This window comes from Molothrus ater, chromosome 17 (genome assembly GCF_012460135.2).
Source record: "Molothrus ater isolate BHLD 08-10-18 breed brown headed cowbird chromosome 17, BPBGC_Mater_1.1, whole genome shotgun sequence".
Taxonomy (NCBI): domain Eukaryota; kingdom Metazoa; phylum Chordata; class Aves; order Passeriformes; family Icteridae; genus Molothrus; species Molothrus ater.
The window spans coordinates 8121225-8140094 of record NC_050494.2 but is presented as its reverse complement, the minus strand read 5'-3'; the positions used below and the strand labels follow the sequence as shown (position 1 = coordinate 8140094).

Below are 18870 nucleotides of genomic sequence, written 5' to 3'. Positions count from 1 at the left end.
GCCCTGTGTCTGGAGGTTCTTCCCTCGCTCGTCTGTCGCTCAGCACAGCAGGGGCTGGGCTGGGCTCAGGGGTGCTGTGTGGGGTGCTCTGAGTGCTGTTCTGGGCTCGTGGGGTGCTGTGCCAGGCTCATGGGGTGCTTTGGGTGCTGTGCCAGAGTCACAGGGTGCAGTGCCAGGCTCATGGGGTGCTTTGGGTGCTGTGCCAGGCTCATGGGGTGCTTTGGGTGCTGTGCCAGGGTCGCAGGGTGCAGTGCCAGGCTCATGGGGTGCTTTGGGTGCTGTGCCAGAGTCGCAGGGTGCAGTGCCAGGCTCATGGGGTGCTGAGGGTTGTGCTGCTGTGCCTTAGTGTGAGGCTCAGGTGCTGGGGAGCACAATAGGGTGCCTGGGGCTCCTGTGCTCTGTGGGGAGGTGATGGTGGCCTGCTGGAATTTGCATAATTAATTGCCTCACCATAACCTGTTAAGCATTGCCCTTACAGCCTCATGCCCTTGTGGCTGTGACTCAGCCTGGACTGGAAGCATGAAGGATAGATGGGTGCATGTTCCCATGGTCCTTGCAGCTCCAGGGAAGCCTTTCCTTGCACCTTTCTGGATTTATTTCAGTCGTTTTTGAAAGCTGCACATGGCACATGGGGCACAGCACATCACCTGCTTTGGGATTTGCTGCTGTAGCTGTGGGTGTTGTGTGTGTAGGACCTGCTCAGGCACCAGTGCCTTGTTCCTCTGCTGACAACCTTTGATCAGTGTGCCACAACTGATAACACAGCCACGATCAATAACACAGCCTGTCCCAGCTGCCAAGCAGAGTTTGTGTGTAATGGGTCCTGGAGGGAGCAGTGGCCCTGGGCAGGAGCAGCTCAGCCATTGGGATGCATCCAGGAGCACCAGTGCCTGCACAGGGCCCTGCAGGAATTAGCACTGCCCTTAACTGTGGCTCAGTTAAGCAGAACAGGAGCGTGGGGGCACCAGCACCCTGCTCTGTCCTTTGCTGTGGCCGTTTCTGGGTGGAAGCTTGAGGCCAGTTTGTGTGTCTCTTCCTGCAAAGCTTTTTGCTTTAATTATTAACCAGTGCCAGGCAGTGCCATGGCTTCTGGCTGGGGCTAAGCCAGGGCAGGAGGGAGATTGAGGGAAGCCCCCTGGCCTTGGGCCCTCAGCCCCTGCACAGCTCCTGAAGCATCCATGAGTGCAGGTGGGGTGTGAGTCCTTACAGCTGTGGTTTTGTGGGGATGAGGGTTTAGGAAATGAACAGACTCCAGGAAACAATCCTCTCTGTCTGTGTAGGACTCTCTCTGCTTCTGGCACTCAGGCTGTTCTTGTCCTGGGCTGGTCAAGGCAGCTGGGCACCATCCAGCTAAAAATAACAGCAGTAAATAAAACACTTCCTCCTGGCCTGGCACGCTGGAGCGGAGGCACAGGGAGCTAGGACAGGCCTGGCTGTGGCTCCACAGTGGGACTGGCCCCGTGCCAGGGAGCTCTGGGCTGGTGCCACCAGGTCCAGGCCTGCGTGAGTGCCCTCAGCACCTCCTGCCCGGCCTCTGGGCACCCTCAATGCCGACAGCAGAATGTCACTGCTGGAGGGCTGGATCCCCAGGTGACATGGTGATGGCCCACGGCAGCAGGATGCCATGGCCCCCCCATGCTGAGCTCGGCGCTGGCTCAGTTTCTCCACCTGCAGCATGGGACTCCCACAGCTGGCACGTGTCCCAGGTGACGTGGGGATGGGTGTGGGACACGGGATCCCGGTCACGGCCGCGTCAGCCCCACGCGCCAGGGCAGAGAGGTGTCAGCAGGAGGCACTGCCCACACAGGGGATTGCAGAGGGGACCCCCTCACCCCCCAGCAGGGCCTGGGGAGCCCAGGAAGGACAGTGGCGGGGGGGGGAGCTGGGGGGCCAAGCCACGTGCTGGGGGTGGCAGGAGAGGTGATGCAGTGGGGCCAGGGGGGCACCATGGGGGGGTACAGTCCCATCCCTACTCCCCCAGGATGCCTGAACATACAGAAAGCCATCCCTGTCCCTAATCCAATCCCTGTCCCAGCCCTGCAGTGCCACGGCTCTGTGCATTGTTGCCTTCATCTTCCTCTTCCTCTTCCTCACCTGTGCCCTACCTAGCAGGGGTGCAATCAGCTGAGCTTGTCTGGCCCCTCCCAGGGCTGGGCCTGGCTATAAAACCCAGGGGCCAGGCAGAGGGTGTCACAAGGATCTGGGAGCTGTTGGCAGGTGAGTCCAGGGGTGCTAGGGTTGGACTTGGGGGTCTTGTCTGTTGGATGCTGCTGCTATCCCTGGGCTGCAGGTGGGATCTTGCCTGGTTCCCACAGGGCTCAGAGCTGGGTCTGGATTTGGCCCTACACAATGAGTTTTGGATTATGCTTTTTGGGGCACAAGATGCCATAGAGTAGGTTTGGGAGACACAGCCTTGGGCACAACATGAAATGCAGAGGGGGCTGCTGGTGTGTACGAGGGCTGTTCCCATGGGACATCTCACTGCTGTGTCTGGGTAATGCTGGAACGGCCCCACTGGCCAGCTGGACATGGGGACCAGAGGGGTCTGATGAGGGGCAAAGGAGCCATTCCCATGGAAAATCCCCCTCCCCTGTCTGGGTGGTGTTGGGATGGCTCTGTGGGGCAGGTGGACGTGGGGAGCAGGACCTGCCCAGCACACAGCCATCCGTGTCCCAGCCACCAGGAAGTGATGGTGACCCTGGTGACATAGCCTTGAGTCACACTGGAGACACCAGGTGACAGCCCATATCCGGTACACGGGCTGGGAGGGATGCTTGGAGAGAGGCAGCCCAGTCCTTGAACCACCCCATCCCTGTCCCCAGACAGCAGCAGCAGCGATGGCAACACTCTACCCCTCCCTGGAGGACATGAAGGGCCACCAGGTCCTGCAGGTCAGTGCCAGCTCAGCAGCGTTACAGGGGGTGAGCAGAGCCCCATGGGTCCCTGTGGGGTCTCGCCTCAGAGGGTGCCCAGGGTGGGGGGCACAGCATTGAGCACGCTGTCTCTTGGCAGGCACAGGCAGCAGCTGGGGTGAGGACCCCTGCCACCACAGTGGCCACAGAGAAGCCAAAGCTCACCTCGGGCACTGGTAAGGTGGGACATGATCAGCTCCCCCTGTGCAGGGGCTCTCTGGGTGAGCAATGATGCTCAGTTTTTGGGGGGCTCAGCTGAGATCCCCCCACAACTCAGTGCATGGGTTGGGGATGGGATTTTGGGGTCTCTTTTTGCTGGCCCATTGTCTGAGGGGGCTCCTGGGATGGAGGGGGCATTGGCTGTGGGTTGGGGGCCCCAGGAGCTGAGACCACCCTCGGTATGTCCCTCAGAGCCTCCTGTGCTGTACCCCAACCTGGCCGAGCTGGAGAACTACATGGGGCTGGCACTCTCCAGCGAGGAGATCCAGAAGAACCTTGGCACGGAGGACAGCACCGTAGGTGTCTGGGCTGGCAGCTCCCTGCCCCTCGTGGCTCCCCGTGCCTGAACGGGGCTCCCTCTGCTTTCTCATCCTGCCCGAGAAAGGGATGCAGCACTCCCAAGGGCTGAGGTGCACAGGGCCCTGTGTCCCCCCTGTCCCCACTGACCCGCAGCTCCCCCGCAGGCACTGACCCCCGCCGGGCCCTCCCCAGGCCAGCTGGTGGCTCCCCTGAGCGGGAACAGCGCGGGGCTGCGGCGGGCAGAGATCAAACCGGGCGTGCGGGAGATCCACCTGTGCAAGGACGAGCGGGGCAAGACGGGGCTGCAGCTGAAGAACGTCGACCAGGTGAGGGGCTGGGCTGGCACGGGGCTGTGTCATGGCACAGGACTGTCATGGCATGATGTGACATGGCATAAGCATGACAGTAGAGCGCAGCATGACGTGGCAGCGTTATCACAACACAGCAGCGTGGGGCGTTAAATGTCACAGCGTGCCACAGCACAGCAGGGTGCAGATGGCACGGCATGGCATACCATGGTGCACGGCACGGCCACTGGTGCCTGTGCCAGCCCTGTGCCACCACTCCACTGCGTCCCCAGGGCATCTTCGTGCAGCTGGTGAAGGCCAACTCGCCAGCAGCGCTGGTGGGGCTGCGCTTCGGGGACCAGGTGCTGCAGATCGACGGCAAGAACTGCGCGGGCTGGAGCAGTGACAAGGCACAGCGCGCCCTGAAGAAGGCCAACCCAGAAAAAATCGTCATGGTGGTGAGGGACAGGTGAGTGCCTGGTGGCACCGGTGGGGGTGGCAGTGCCGGTGGCAGCACTGATGGTGCTCCCCCCACAGGCCTTTCCAGCGCACCGTGACCGTGCACAAGGACAGCACCGGCCACGTCGGCATCGTGGTGAAGAAGGGGAAGATTGTGTCGCTGGCCAAGGACAGCTCGGCCGCCCGCAACGGGCTCCTCACCCACCACTGCATCTGCGAGGTGAACGGCCAGAACGTCATCGGCATGAAGGTAGGGCTGTGCCCTGGGGGTGCAGGATGTGGCCAGAGAATCCAGGAGGGAGGGGGATACTGAGCAAAGCTGGGCACCCCATGGACCTCCCCCTCTCTCTCTCCTGCAGGATAAGCAGCTCATGGAGGTGCTGGCAGGGGCTGGGAACGTGGTGACACTGACCATCATCCCCACTGTGATCTACGAGCACATGGTCAAACGGTGAGAACGTGGGGCTGCAGGGACCCCCACACCCCACAGAGACCCCCGGGCTCCCCCCACTGACCTCCCTTCCCTCTGCTCAGGCTCTCATCAGGGCTGGTGAAGTCATCCATGGACCACTCCATCCCTGACCTGTGACACCATTGCTGCTGTTCTGGAGCTGATGCTGGAAGCCCAGGGCCTGCTGAGTGGATCCCAGAGCACCTCCAAAGGAGCTATTCTAGCACAAAACTCCTTATCCCATCAGAGTCTGGTGGCTGCTGGGTGGTTCCTCCTCTCCTCAGCAAGGATGGGGCAGATGTCCTGTACCAGGGTCCCACTGTCACCATGTCCCTGCTTGGGCCACCCCCTCAGGGCAGATGCCAAGGGCTGGCTCCAGCCGAAGCAGACACAGACCCAGTGACATTTATTACATCCACCACAGACAGCGAGTACAGGACAGGGGAAACAAGAAGAGGGGGGTTACAGCTTTTTCAGTTCTGTATTTAAAAAATATATTATATAGATTTGTCTTTCAAATATAGTCGTTACATTTATTTCTTGGCAAAGCTTTGGATAGCCTAACAGACGTGTACACAGATCCACAAATACATTGCACGAGAGGCGAATATCCCAGCTCCACTTACATCTGCCCTGGACACTGCTGCTCCCCAGATCCTTCCCCCAGCACCTGCTGCTGTGCTGGTGGCAGAGCTGCTGTCCCCACTGCCCCCCAGCACGGGCAGAGCTGGCAGAAGGGGGATGCAGGGAAGTGTGGGGCACACAGGATGTGGCATGTGCCCCTCTGGGGACCGCTGGACGCCGGCGTGTGGAGCGTCACCGGCTGCCAGGGCACCTGGCCAGTGGCACCCGTGGGTGGGGGAGCGGGACTGGGTCGGGGTTGGGGGGAAACACTGTTAGTTCAAGTCACGAAGAAACCACAGACATTCGTGGGGTGGGGGTGCGGCACGCCCGGGGGAGCCCCAAGTCCCGCGCCCCAACAGCCCCGCTGAGCAATCCTTGCTGTCTTTGTGTTTCAACAACAACAACAAAAAAGGCATTTTTCCGGAGGTCGCCAGCAAAGCGGGGGTTTGGGCGGGCCGGGGCGGCAAAGGGCTTGGCTCTGCCTGCACGGCACTGCCCGCACCCCAGCAAAGGCATCCGAGCTCCAGCAGGTGCTGGGATCACCAGCATCGCGGCGGGCAGAACTGCAGGAGCCCCCGGTCCCGCTGCCCGGCAGCCAGAGTCCCAAGAGCCGGGCTTCAGTCTGTACCCAAAAAAAAGTGAATATAGTGCAAAGCAAAGGGAGGGAGAGCCCACGGCTTCCTCGGAGGGCTCCGTGCGTGATCTGCAGCCCAGTTCCATCCCAGTGTGGAGAGGCATCTCCTAGGGAATGGGGGGCTGGCCCGACCCGCTCCGGAGCTGATCCCTGTGTGTGGTCAGGAACCCCCCATCCCCCTGCCCACAGACAGACACCGCACCTGGAGCCAGGAGCCGCTGCATCCCCAGCGCTCCACGCTGCCAGCGGCTCCTCGCCATCACCCGCCCGTGGCACGGCTGGCCCCGGGGATAACCCTGGCGACAAACAAAAAGCAAGTGCGATGGAGGGAGAGCCCCCCTGGCGGGTGCAGCCCCACGGCGCCCCGCAGCCAGAGGCACAGGCAGGGGTGTCCATCGGCGGGGGCTGACGCTGGGTGCCCCTCTTCCAACAACGGTTCTTTCCCTCCTCCAGGAGCTGGGGGGGGAGGCAGCACACCTCGATGCACCCACAGACCCCTCGGCCCCTTCCCACCCGCCAGTGCCACGCCGGGGCTTTACAATCAGCAGTCGGGTCCGTGGGGGCGGGTGGAGGGCGCCGGAGGGGTCAGGGCTGGGCAGCGCCTCCGGGGCCGGGGCTGGCGACGGGGCGACAGCCCATCCTGCGGATGGAGTGCAGGGCGACGGTGCAGCAGCCCCGCAGCAGCGAGCTGATGTTGTAGATGGGCTGGCCCTGCCGCCGCTGCGAGCGGCACAGCCAGGCCACCGTGGGCACCGCCGGCACCACCACCGCCAGCAGATCCACGATGAAGTGGCGGCTCCAGTAGCTCTTGGAAGGGTTGGTCTCGCAGCCGGTCACCTCCATCAGCTCCTCCTCCGCCACGCAGGCGATGGCCACCGAGGGGCTGGCGCTGGGGGGCTGCCGCACCGCCGGGTTGCAGGGGACACCCCCCTCGGCACTGGCAGCCGCCGTCGCGGCGTCGGGCTCGGCCACCATCAGGTCCGTGGTCCCGGTGGGGTTGGCGAGCTCGGGGACGGGCATCGTGTCTTCCATTTCAGAGACCCAGGCGGAGGTGGGGCTGCCCAAGCTGCAAGCCTGGGACTTCATCACCTTCTCTAGGATGGTGTCCAGGTCGGGCTGGCAGGGCACGAAGTCCGTCTGGATGGCCCGCTCCTGCATGCAGCTGGCCTGCACCCCTGCCTCCACGCTGCTCCGCAGTCCCAGCACCTTCTCGTAGGTGTTGCTGGGGGGCAGGCGGGTGCCGGGCTCGCCCCCCACCTCCAGCGGGTCCGTGTGGCCCGGAGCCTCCTCCATCCCCACGAAGCCACTGTCGGCACCCTCGTCCAGCGAGATGGTCTGCGAGCCGCCCACGTTCCGGTCCCCGGCTCCCTGGTCGCTCAGCTTGGTGTAGGTGGAGCTGCGGGTGAGGGATCGCGCCGGGGACCCCCCGGCCGACTCGCCGGCGCCCTCCTCCTTCAGCGCCCCGTTCTGTGCCACCTCCATGCTGTGCAGCAGCGTCTCCAGCTTCTTGTTCTGGATGTTAATGTCCACAAAATACTTCTGGAGGCCTTTGTCCTTCTCCAGTAGGTTGTTCTTCACTGTGTCGATGACCTGCTTCAGCTGCTTGATCTCCTTGCGAGCCTCTTTGAGCGCCAGCTGGGCCTCCACGCGGTGGCACTCCTCCTCGATCCAGTCCTCCTGCATCCGTGACAGCTGCGTCTTCAGGTCCTCGATCTCAGCATCCCTGCGGAGACGGGAGGGCACCACCGCGGCGCTGAGGGGGCTGCGGGGACAGCCCTGCCCTCTGTGCCCAGCGCTGGGCTGCAACCAGATCACCCAGTGACACTCCCAACTGGGAACAAGGGATGGATCCAGTGGTTTAGGGACCCTCAGGAGTGATGCTTAGGGACCCTCAGGAGTGACACATTTAGGGACCCCAAGGATGGATGCTTAGGGACCCTTAGGAGTGATACTCAGGGACCCCAAGGATGGATGCTTAGGGACCCTCAGGAATGATACTCAGGGACTTTTAGGATTTATGCTCGGGAACCCTCAGGACTGATGCTCAGGGCCCCCTGGCAGCACTGTTTGGAGCAGTGGGAGCTCAGGGATCCCTGCAAGTGATGCTCAGCCTTCTCCCTGAGAGGCTGCAGTGCCCAGGTCCCCTGAGGGCTGCGTGGGGGTGGGCAGGTGCCCCGGGCAGGCGCGTGGCAGCTGGCACGGCAGCGGGGCCGTGCCTAAGCCTGAGAGGAGCAGATGGGGATTAGCCACCCTCTGACGCTGAAATTCAGCAAAAGCATGGCAGGGACTTAGGATGAGGGGAGAAGGCAGCCACTGCAGGTGGGACATGGGGCTCCCACATCTGCAGCTCCCAGGTGGGACAGGAAGCAGTGCCAGATCCCACATGCCAGCAGTGCCAGATCCCAGGTGCCAGCAATGCTCTGGTACAGCTGTGCCCTCGGTCCCTGGGCACGAGCACGAGGACAAGGTGCCATGCTGGGAACTGAGAACCCAGAAGGAGCAGTCCCAGACAGGAGCTGCCACAGTGGGTGGCAATGGCTGGTGCTGGCACCCTTCCCACAGCTCACCTGTCCTGCAGCCGCTCCTGTGTGTCCTTCAGGCGAGCCTTCAGGTGCCGGATGCAGACCTCCTTCTGCTGCAGGGGCGTCAGGTACTGCTCCGGCGTCGGGGGCTTTATCCCATGGTTGTCACTGCACAGGTTGTACTTGGACGAGCGCCTGCAGGGACACAGATGTCACCCACTGCCAGTGCCAGGGTCAGCACAGGCTTGACCCAGGTGTTCTAAGGCCTGCTCTTGGGGTGCAGCCCCATAATACACCCCAAAGGAGCTCTGAGAGAGGGAGGGACAGGGTGGGTGCATGAGGGTGCTGTGCCCTGGTGAGAGGGGCAGGGTGGGTGTCTTGTGTGCTGTGCCTCTGGCAGGACAGACTGGGTGGGTGTCTTCAGTGCTGTGCTGTGCCCTGGCAGGAGGGTGGGTGCAGCTCCTGGACACACCAGTGCTGCTGTCAGGTGCTGAGTGCTCTGTGGTGCTGGGGACTTCGCTGGGCCATGAGCAAAACCAGGGCCACCAAGGTCTCTGTGTGCCCAGAGAGACCTTCCTGTAAACAACTGATGTGGATGGAGACCCCAGGGTGGGATGGGCCCCACCAGAGATGGAGGCACAAGATGGGGAATGGAAAGGTTTGGGATAGAGTCGGTCTGGAGATAGTGGCTGTCCTGCCCATGGGGAGCAAGCCAGGAAATCCAGCATCTGCTCTGGGCTGGGCCAGCAGCAGTCTGGACCCTCCTTATGCCACCATTGGCACTGGGGGAGATGAAGTGACATCTCTGGGCCAAAGCCTGGGACAGTGCAGAGAACAGGGGCTGGCCAGGGCTCCATGGCCAAGCTGGGAGGCACGTGGAGAGGTGGGAGCTGCATGAGTGGCTCTGGCATGGCAGTGGGGGGACCAAACTCCCTATGAATGGAAAGGAGGCGTCCCAAAGCACCCCTGCATGATGTCCATCAGCCCAGCAGCCTTTAGCCATGTCCAGAAGCATTGTGTGAGAAGCATCCATGCCTTGGAATGCCCCATGGCAGCGGGAGGGCCACTGCCCCTGGCTGCAGCACGCATGGGACCTGCTCACCATGTCACACTCGGGCCCCTCAGATCCTCCCAGAATGATTCCACCTCTGGGAGCTGGCAGGGGGCAGGCAGGTGATGAGCAGGGCACCACGGGCTGCTGTGCCTGCAGGGCTGGGGCTGGTGCTCAGTGCTGGCTGCTTGTGCCCCGAACACACCCGGAGCTCCCTGCTGAGAAGCCAGGGGGCCACCAGCTCTTGCCAAACCTTTGCCGGGCAACACAAGGGGATGGAAGCGAAGCTCTTGCCCTCGTGCCTTTAGCCTGGAAGGATCCGGGTGCTCCTTGGAAGGCGGGAGTGGCGGGAGGGAGCGTGCAGCGTGCAAGCCACAGCCACAGCAGGACGGAGGGAAGAGGACGGGGGATCCCTGGGTGGCAGGCGGGGGGACAGGGAGGGAGACGACACAACAACGGCGGCGGAGAGGTTTGGAGGAGGAGGGTGGTGAGGGTCTGTGGAGACACCAGCAGCTCCGGCAGCTCCGGCTCCCCCGGCCACCAAGCGCACAGCCTCGCTGCAGCGGCCCCTGCGCTCCTGTCCCCGCTGGCACCGGCACCGGCAGCACGGGGGGACTGCTCCCCCTGCCCGGGGGCACCCAGCAGCCGCCCTGGGGCCACGGGCGATGGGTTACCTTGGGGTGGGGCTGCTGTCGCTGCCCTTGCAGGAGCCAGAATTGCTGCTGCTGCTCAGCGAGGAGGTGCCGTAGGTGTCCCTCCCGGGGGGCGAGGGGCGCCTGGAGGCAGGGAGAAGAGGCTGTGTCTCAGGCCGAGTGGCTGAGGGCGCTGAAGACTTAAAGAAGGAGGCAAAGCCACTCCGTCCATAAACCCCGCGACTGCCAACCACCACACCGAGAACACACAAGACAAAAGGACAAAACAAACAGCAGGGATCAAAATCGCACGGACATGGCGACGGGCACAAAGGCAGGGCTGGGGGGGATGTCCTCCACCCGCTCCCCCTTCCCTGGCCTGGCAGCCCATGGATGCTGGCACAGCATCCTCGCACCCTGAGGATCTTGGGAGCCCCTGGGATCCCCTTGGAAGCCCCATAAGAGTCCCCTGGGAGCAGGTCCCAGCATAGCTCCAGCCACATCTGCCAGAGCATCACCTAGACGTGGGCAGCTCTGCCTGCTCTCCCTGCCCACGCTGAGCCTGCACCTCCATAAGGGCAGTCCAGGTCATGGAGACATTGGCAGGGGAACAAAAGCTTTTTCCCTCTTTTTCTCTCTTTACCACTCAGCTCAAGGAGACATTTTCCAAGGGCTAACATACCTCCCAGTTTCATTGCCCCAACCCAGTGCTCTCCACCACTGCCTGCCTTCGCCTGGACGGACGGAGGGGTCGGTCCTGGCTGTGGCACAGACGGACAGAGGGACAGGGCGTGCAGCACTCGGGGAGCTGCATGCACGGACAGGGAAGTGCTGTGCAGCGGGCAGTGCCATGCAAACCCCCGAAAGCTGGGCTGGGGGCTGGTGCTGCGAAGTGGCAGCTGGTGGTGGAGGTGTGGGGATCGTGGGGAGCGTCTCATCCCGGCTGCAGGCGCTGGAGTCCAGTCCCGAGGCCAGAGGCTGAAGCATATTCACCTTCGTGATCCCGTGGACGCGCGTCTGCTCCCCGGCACGGACATGGCCACAGTGCCACGGCTCCTGGGCACAGGGAACTGCAGGCAAAGGCAACAGAGAGAGCAGGTGAAGGCAGGAAAGTGGCCCTGATGAGATGGGGCCCCTGTGGGGTGAGCCCTGGCACCAGGGCATCAGTACAGTCCCCAGGGCCACCAGTACAGGGACACGTGAGGACAGCATGCCCTGAACATCAGGGCTGGGCTTCCCACTTGTCTCCCGTAGCCCAGAAATGCCAGAATGCTGCATGCCTGTGGTCCCACCGGGATCCTGTGGGCACAGGGCAAGGGTGTTCTTAATTTAAAAGGCAGATCAGAAGCAGAGCAGAAGCCTGCCCATGGTCTGGAGCCCCTTTCCCATCATGGGACAAACTTCCCCCTGCTCCCAGATCCCCATCCCTGTCAGGAAGCAGGGCAATGCCACAGGGACACAGAGTGCCTGCAGTGGGGGCATTACTGGGGGCAGAGATGGTACCAGGGCTCTGACCCAGCCATGGAGCTCCCCGGGCAGGCAGCTCTCCCTGCAGTGGGCTGGGTGCCTGCTTTTCCTTAATTAAGTGCAAATCCCCCATTCAGCAGTGAAATCAGGTGAGGAAGAACAGATCCCTGCATGATGAGGCAGCAGCTGCTAATCCCTAGGGAAACACAGAGCCTCCTTTCCTGTAAATAAATAGGCCAGATCCAGAGGCTTGCAGCACCTCGGGCACACGCAGGACGTGAGGGAATGAGGGAAGCATCTGCTCAGCACCCACATCCTGCTGAGCACCCCATGGCACTGCTGGGATTCCCACTGTGCTCCCAGACTGCCAGAGACTGATGGGGATGGGGGCAGCACGGGGGCCCCCCCAGACTTATTCCCAATGCCAGCATTTATCTCAGATTTTGGCAGAGCAGTGCAGGAGATGGGACCTGCCAACAGACAATCGATGGGTGACAGGAAACACTCCATGCTGCTGGCCCTGCTCCAGGGGAGTGTGAGGGGTGGGACAACAGGGGAGGCAGCACAGGAAGGGGGGCACATCCAGCTCACCCTAGTGCAGCCTTCCACATCTGCAACCCCAGGTGATTTTTCTGTTTTTTTCCAGGATACCTCAAGACCCACCCTGGCCAGCTCAGGTCCCTCCTCTGTCCAGGATTTGCTGCTCCCTGATCCCCAAACGAGGGCACCAAAAATCCCAGAGCACTGGTGCTGTGAAGTCCCAAGTCCCAGCAGGCACAGTGCCCCATGCAGAGGGGTGCCAGCACCCCTGGGACACTGCAAGAAGGATTTGGGGATCCTGCTGCTCCCACCTGGGATGGATATGCCTGGAGATGACCTGGGCTGGGAAAGGCAGTGTTCTGTCCTGCTGGATCACTGCTCCCAAGTGGGCAGCAAGCTCTGCTACTGCAGCAGCGTGAATCAGCATCCACCAAGAGCTGTGCATGGCCTCAGGCTGGCAGGAGCATCCTCCAGGATTCTCTGTCACCCTCCAGCAGCACAGCTCTCCAGCAGGGATTTAGGGAGATTTGAGAGGGTTGATTCCTCACCCTCTCCCTGCAGTCCAGTGGTATCTGGTATAATCCCAGGGGTGCCCATCATCAGCTCAGCTGGACCTGGATCTTCCCCACTCATGTCAAGGTCACCCTCATGGCACACTGCTCTGTGCAGGGGTCCCTCTGTGCCCCACTGACATCAGCAAGTGCCAGCACTGCAGATGGCACATGTGTGACCAGCAAATGGGGCTCCTGAGAGCACCCCACACCACACCCCAGGCACCTGCTGCCAGCACAACAGCCTGGAATGGCTCTGTGGGGACACCTGGATTTGGCCTCATGTCTGAGGACCTCATTTCCTCCTCTTCCCACTGCTGCAGACTTGCCTGGTGCCCACACCAAGGCTTGATGCCTCCCACAGCACCCAGGTTGTCTGGAATTTAATCTGTGATAATAAATTGTCATTATTCCCAAAGGATCAATGGGCCACTTCACCACTTCAGTCTCCCCAGGAGCCTTACTGTGCCCAGAGGCTGCCCAGGACAGGCAGGGTGGGCAGATTCAGCACCAAAGCTGAACACACACCTTCCCATCTGGTATGTGGCTACTATAGGCAGAGGAAATTACAGATCTGCACTCAGAATAACCCCCTCAGATGGACCAGGATGAGTAGTTGCAGCACCAATGCAGCCCCACCAGGAAAGCAAGGGGAAATCCAGGATTAACCCTGGTCTTGGGTGGCATCCCTGCCCATAGCAGGGGGTTAAAAAGACAGAATGGTTTGGGTTGGAAGGGACCCTAAGGATCATCTCATTCCAACCCTCTGCCATGGGCAGGGAAATCTTCCACTATCGCAGGATGCCCCAAGCCCTGTCAACCTGGCCTTGAACATTTCCAAGGGTGGGGCATCCACTGCTTCTCTGGGCAACCTGTGCCAGGGCCTCACCACCCTCACAAGGAATAATTTTTTCCAAATATCCCATCTGACTGCCCTCTAGCAGTGGGAAGCCATTCCCTTGTCCTGCCACTCCATGTCCTTGTCCAAAGTCTCTTTGCATTTCTCTTGGAACCCCTTTAGGCAGTGGAAGAGGCTCTTAAGGTCTCATCAGAGCTCCACCAGCTCTCCCAGCCTGTCTCCACAGCAGGGGTGGTCAGGGCAATTCATGGACCAAGACCAAGGTGACTTGGGGGCACTGGATTGTCTCCATTCTGGGGGAGCAGTAGGGCCCTGCTCAGCACAGCACCCCTGTGTCTGCCCTTCCTGCCTGGGAATGCCAGCATGGGCCAGGGTCCAACACTCCAGCTTACACCAAACCCAGAGGCTGTCCTGCAAACCACCTGCCTGTGCTCCAGCACCCTGCAAATCCCCTAAAATGCAGCTTGAGGGCTGGGCAGGGTGGGCACTGCCCACTGCAAAGACCAGCGTGCTGCTGGTGCTGCTGACAGCAACACTCCCTGTGAGGCTCCAGGACGTGTGGAGCAGAAGGGCAGAGCTTTTACAAACAACAGCACAAACCAGGGTTTGTTCCATGCAGTGGAATCAGCCTGGAGAATTCCTGATCAGTAAAAGCAATGGGCCTTGATAAGGAAACAGCTGGAGCTACAGCATGAGAAAGAGGATCCCCCACAGAGGGCTGGGATGCAGAATCAGGACAAGTCCCCCACACTGCAACTGTCCTGGGGGGGGTGACACTCATCTTCTGGTGGGTCCCCAGCTCCTGCTGAACTACTGATCACACTGTGACAGTGATGGATGGCAGAGCAGGCACAGAGTGGGGGCTCACCCTGGTGCCCCACAGGAAGATTTCCCCAGGCTCAGCTGGAACACTGCCCCACAGAGATGCTTCTTTGCCCCAAATCCTGACACTTCCCCACTCCTTGCTGGATCCCCTGGTTGTGCCAGTGATGGACAAACCAGGCTGGGCAGGTATGGCCCTTCCTAGATGCTTCTCACATGGGAAACAGGGACACAAGACCCCTGGAGAGACCCTCATCACTGGCTCAGTGAAGCCTCTGATGGTTCCTTAGCTTGTTCCTCTGAGGGTTTCATGGCTGCAGGCTCAAGAGTTTGCTCCCATCAGCCCCCAAAGCTCAGCTTCTGTGGGATTCAGAGGGATCCAGCTGCTGCCAGCTCACCCCATGCCCACAGGGAACAGAGAGGTGTGACAGCCTGCAGCTCACTGCCAGTGTCAACCCTCAGCACAACACTGCTGTGCCAGCAGCTGCCACATTTCCCTGGATTTCTCGCTCACTGCTTCCTTTGTCGAGGCTCCCATCATGCTGCCTGCTGCTGGATTCCTGTGTTTCCCTTGGCACATCCTGTGTGAGGAATCTTTTGCAATGGTGGCACTGAGCCCGAGCGTCTGAGAGCAGCTTCACCCACTGCAGAGACCTGGGAGAGAACCGTGGTGTCCCCATGGGTCCCCTGGGACATCTTCAGCCTCCCAGGATGAGCAAGATTAAAAGCAGAGGGAACATGGAGAGGGAAACCACAGCTTTGTTTTTCCAGGGGACAAAAAGGGCTCCCAAGCACCCTACCCTGCCTTCCTGACACCGGCTCTGCTTTTCTACGCTCTAAAAATAAGCAAAGTGCTGGATGTGGCCAACAAGAAGCAGGTGATGTGGGGCAATGCCCTTGCTCCTGGACAGTGGCAATGCCAGGGCTGCTTGCACTGGAAAAGGGACTGGGATACAGCTGGGTTGCAATGGGCAAGAGCAGGATCCAGTAGCCAGGGCTGGCAGAAATCCTGGTGCAGGAGGGGGTCAGCACTGGGGCCACCACCTGGGCAGCTGGGGGCAAACATCCATGACTGTGTCCTCTTCCTGCCATGGGGGATTTTTGGGATACAGGGATTGCTTTGCTTTTGCTCCAAGAAGATTACAAGGATGTGGCAATATCTCCAGAGGCTGGGAGCCTCTGCTCTGGTGTAGATGGGTTCATCCCAAAACTTCACCTGGGTCCCAGGCAGAGGGAGATCATGGAATCACAGACCCATTTAGGTAGGAAAATACCTTTAATACCTTCAAATCCAACTGCTAACCCAGCACTGCCCAAGCCACTGCTAAATCCAGCTCAGAGCAGAGACAAACCCCATGGGGTGTTTATGCAACAGCACCAGAAAAATCAATGTTGCTAAGAGTGGCTGTATCCCATTCCAAAAGGCAGGAGCATCTCCTTTTATTCTCCTGTTTGTTGTAAAATGCTGACTTGACATCCAGAGATTACAGGAAAACAGACACCATTTGGAAAGCTCGGGTTATGCAGCTCATCACTTTTCCAGCTGACCTGGCTGCAACTCCAAATGGGGAGGTGGCAATTCCCAGCTCTCATTAGCTAAAATAAGGTGCTTGACCAGAGGGCAAAGGCTGGGCTCTCCCTGGGGACTCTGGAGCCAAAGGGAAATGGGAAAAGAGCTCCATGGCAAGTGCTGTAGCAGCACGAGAGCAGGAGTGGGACACCCAGGATGCAGACCCCGTGCTCTCACCCCAGGCCAGGAAGGTCAGCAGGATGGGATGGAGGTGACATCCCACTGCACAGCCCATCCTGCAGAGGTGCTCTGGCAGGAGCCGAGCCGAGCTGTGTGAAGCACAAGGAACAGCCCACTCCTTTGAGGTACAAAGGCAAAAACCTGGAAGACAAACCCAGCTTCCAGTGCAACAGCTCCGCCTCCCCTCCGAGCCTCGGCGGAAGCAGGTCTCCCCTAACCACCATCCATCCACCTTGAGCGAGGGCTGGGAATGACGGCGGTGCCGGGGGATTAGCCCTGCTCTCCACACGGCTGGAATGGCCTACTTTAACCACACACCACATCTCCTGCCTGCCGCAGCACCTCTGAGATGGGAGCACGGGCACTGCCCCTCTGACCCCCACCCTGGGACCCCCCAGACACCAGGATTTGCATCTTCTGGCACACGGTCATAGCACAACGTGCCTGTTGCCCAGAAAGGGTGGGAACACGGATTTTATAAGCAGAACAGGCACCCAGCAGTGGGTTCTGTGTGACAGCCACAGCTCTGACCTTGTGGGGAGGAGAGAACAGAACACCCGGCTCACCAACCCGCTGGGGTGTTCCTGTGTCCCTTGGAGATGGAGCATGAAGCCATTAAATAATAAAATGTCAACTGCAGAGCAGCCCCAGCTCCTGCAACACGCCATGGTGCCGGAGACACTTAGGGATGCTGCACAAGCAGCAGACATGGGGTTGGTGCTTGAAGGGAGAGTCTGGTGCATGAGATGTGGGTTTGGGGTGTGCAGGGATGGTCTGGTGCACGTGATGTGGGTCTGGTCCATGTGACATGGGGTTGGTGGATGCAGGGAGGGTCTGGTACATGAGATGTGGGTCTGGGGTGTGCAGTGAGGGTCTGGTGCTTGCAGGGAGGGTCTGATGCGTGTGACAAGGAGCTGGTGCAATGAGATGTGGGTCTGGTGTGAGATGTGGGTCTGGGGTGTGCAGTGAGGGACTGGGGCATGCAGGGAGGGTCTGGTGCAGGTAATGTGGGTCTGGGGTGTGCAGGAAGGGTCTGGTGCACGTGAAGTGGGTCAGGTGCATGAGATGTGGGTCTGGCGAGCGCAGTGCAGGTTTGGTGAGTGCAACGCATGGCTGGTGCTGCTGTGTGGGTCTAGTGCATGTCACACGGCTCCAGGGCTGTGCAGCAGGACCGGTGGGTGTGGTGGGGGTCCAGGTGGGTTTGCAGTGCGGGTCAGGGTACATAAGAGATGGGTCTGGCAAGTCAGACATGGGCGCAGTGCGTGCCTCGGGGGTCCAGCGCACGCCGTGGGCTCTGGTGCAGCAGCACGGCTCTGCTGTGTGCCGCGGGGGTCTGGCACACGCAATGCGGGTGTGCTGCGGGCCCGATGCGTGACCCGCCCGAGCACCCTGTGCCCCGGGAACCCCCCCCGCTCCCGCCCCCCGATGCGGAGCGGCGCTGGCAGACCCGGTTGCGCCCCCCGCCTCCCCCCAGCCCGGACTGCAGCCAGAAAGGGATGAGTCACGGCGGCCCCGCACCGCGCCCCCCGCACCGCGCCCCGCACCGCTCACCTGCGCGGGGCCCCGCCGATGTCGGGGGCGGCAGCGCCGGGGTGGGGGGCTCAGCGACCTGCCGGGGAAGGGAGAGAGCGGACGGTGAGCGGCGGCGGCGGCGCGGGGCCCGGTGGGGTGCCCGGTGCGGTGCCCGGTGCGGTGCCCCCCGCCCCAGCCCGCGCCCCGCGCCCTCCCCCGCCTCCATCACCTGCGCCGGCCTCCATGGGTGCGGCGGGGCGGCCGGGAGCGCTGGAGGGATGAGGGAGGGATGAGGGAGGGATGGAGGAGGGAGGGATGGCGAAGGGAGGGAGGGAAGGATGGATGGAAAAGGGAGGGAGGGAGGGATGAGCCGTGCAGCTGCGTAATTTGCTCCCTCCTCTGCGATCTTAAAGCGACGGCGCCGCGGGTGCCTCCCCCCGCCCTCCCCCCCCCCCGCCGGGTTTCCCCCCGTTTCTATGGCAACTCCCCTCTGCCGGAGCGGCGCAGCCACCTCAAAACAAGAAACCAGCCGGGTTTTGGGGTCCCTCCCTGTCTGCGAAACCCCGCGGGCCGGGTGTGCCCTGTGCCCGGTGGCCTTGGGCTCCTCGCCCCGCGTAACCCCGGAGGAGGAGGAGGAGGAAGGGAAAGGGTGGGAGCCGGGGCGGCCCCGCGCTGCAGCCAGCCAGCCGGCCCTTGGCGTCCCCCCAGTGTTGTAGTTTTCATTTTAAGCAGTACAGCTCCGAGGAGATCCCTACCTCTAATTAGTGACGCAGTTTCATACAGTAAAGTCATTAAAAAACCGGAATTCTGTGCCCCATTTCAATCCCTCTGGGTCGGCCCTAATCGCCGGGGCTGGGGTGGAGAAGCAGCAGCAGCCACCCCGAGCTGCTCTCCCAGGCTGTGGCTGGCGTCCGGGAGGCTTTGGGAGATGAGGCTGACGGCTGGCACGGCACGGCACGGCACGTCCCGTTCTCCAGCACAGCCCGGTTACTCATGGCACTTCCCACAGCTTCCTGCTGTAACTGTCAAGATCAACCTTCCCAAATTATTTGCGGAGGAAACGTCTCGGGAGCCCCCGCGCCGCATCCCGCAGCCTGCGCGGGGAGCAGCAGGGCACCGGCTCCTGGGCAGCTCCGTGCCCGCGGCCAGGAGCGCCCAGGGTCGGCTGCGGACACCCCCGTGGGGACCAGGAGCGTCAGAGATGCACATGTGCCTGTGCTATAAACATCCAGCCTGGGTAGATCCACATACGCATTTATGGAGGGAAATGTTAATGCG

The 18870-nt window shown here is 61.4% G+C and overlaps 2 protein-coding genes across 5 annotated transcripts; one reads left to right on the top strand and one right to left on the bottom strand.

Moving 5' to 3' along the window:
- Positions 1 to 2837: 2837 nt before the first annotated feature.
- On the top strand, positions 2838 to 4766 carry SDCBP2 (syndecan binding protein 2). 3 transcript variants are annotated; one of them, XM_036395843.2, is made up of 8 exons: positions 2838 to 2891; positions 3013 to 3088; positions 3324 to 3427; positions 3596 to 3757; positions 4012 to 4187; positions 4256 to 4427; positions 4537 to 4628; positions 4712 to 4766. In XM_036395843.2, the coding sequence occupies exons 1-8, from the start codon at positions 2838 to 2840 to the stop codon at positions 4764 to 4766; spliced, it is 891 nt and encodes a 296-aa protein (XP_036251736.1). The 3 variants fall into 3 exon arrangements, with proteins under 3 accessions (XP_036251736.1, XP_054372602.1, XP_036251735.1); XM_054516627.1 differs by having other exon boundaries at positions 3013 to 3093; positions 3293 to 3427; XM_036395842.2 differs by lacking the exon at positions 3013 to 3088 and having other exon boundaries at positions 2838 to 2921; positions 3293 to 3427.
- A 246-nt stretch (positions 4767 to 5012) lies between these two features.
- On the bottom strand, positions 5013 to 17950 carry SNPH (syntaphilin). 2 transcript variants are annotated; one of them, XM_036395833.2, is made up of 6 exons: positions 17822 to 17950; positions 17632 to 17689; positions 10774 to 11161; positions 10134 to 10334; positions 8454 to 8603; positions 5013 to 7609 (listed from the first exon to the last, which is right to left on the bottom strand). In XM_036395833.2, exons 3-6 carry the CDS (start codon positions 11076 to 11078, stop codon positions 6472 to 6474), a joined length of 1794 nt encoding a protein of 597 aa, XP_036251726.1. In that variant the 5' UTR covers positions 11079 to 11161; positions 17632 to 17689; positions 17822 to 17950; the 3' UTR covers positions 5013 to 6471. The 2 variants fall into 2 exon arrangements, with proteins under 2 accessions (XP_036251726.1, XP_036251727.1); XM_036395834.2 differs by having other exon boundaries at positions 11085 to 11161.
- Between the last annotated feature and the right edge of the window lie 920 nt (positions 17951 to 18870).

Bases quoted from the DNA above. Each gene is read 5' to 3' on its own strand.
- SNPH (XM_036395833.2), bottom strand. From the start codon at position 11,078: ATGCTTCAGCCTCTGGCCTCGGGACTGGACTCCAGCGCCTGCAGCCGG. The intron at 10,335-10,773 runs GTATGTTAGCCC...GGTGGTTGGCAG, and splicing joins TGGGGCAATGAAACTGGGAG to TCGCGGGGTTTATGGACGGA. The intron at 8,604-10,133 runs GTAACCCATCGC...GTGTCCCTGCAG, and splicing joins GACAGCAGCCCCACCCCAAG to GCGCTCGTCCAAGTACAACC.
- SDCBP2 (XM_054516627.1), top strand. From the start codon at position 2,838: ATGGCAACACTCTACCCCTCCCTGGAGGACATGAAGGGCCACCAGGTC. The intron at 3,094-3,292 runs GTGGGACATGAT...TGGGGGCCCCAG, and splicing joins TCACCTCGGGCACTGGTAAG to GAGCTGAGACCACCCTCGGT. The intron at 4,428-4,536 runs GTAGGGCTGTGC...TCTCTCCTGCAG, and splicing joins AGAACGTCATCGGCATGAAG to GATAAGCAGCTCATGGAGGT.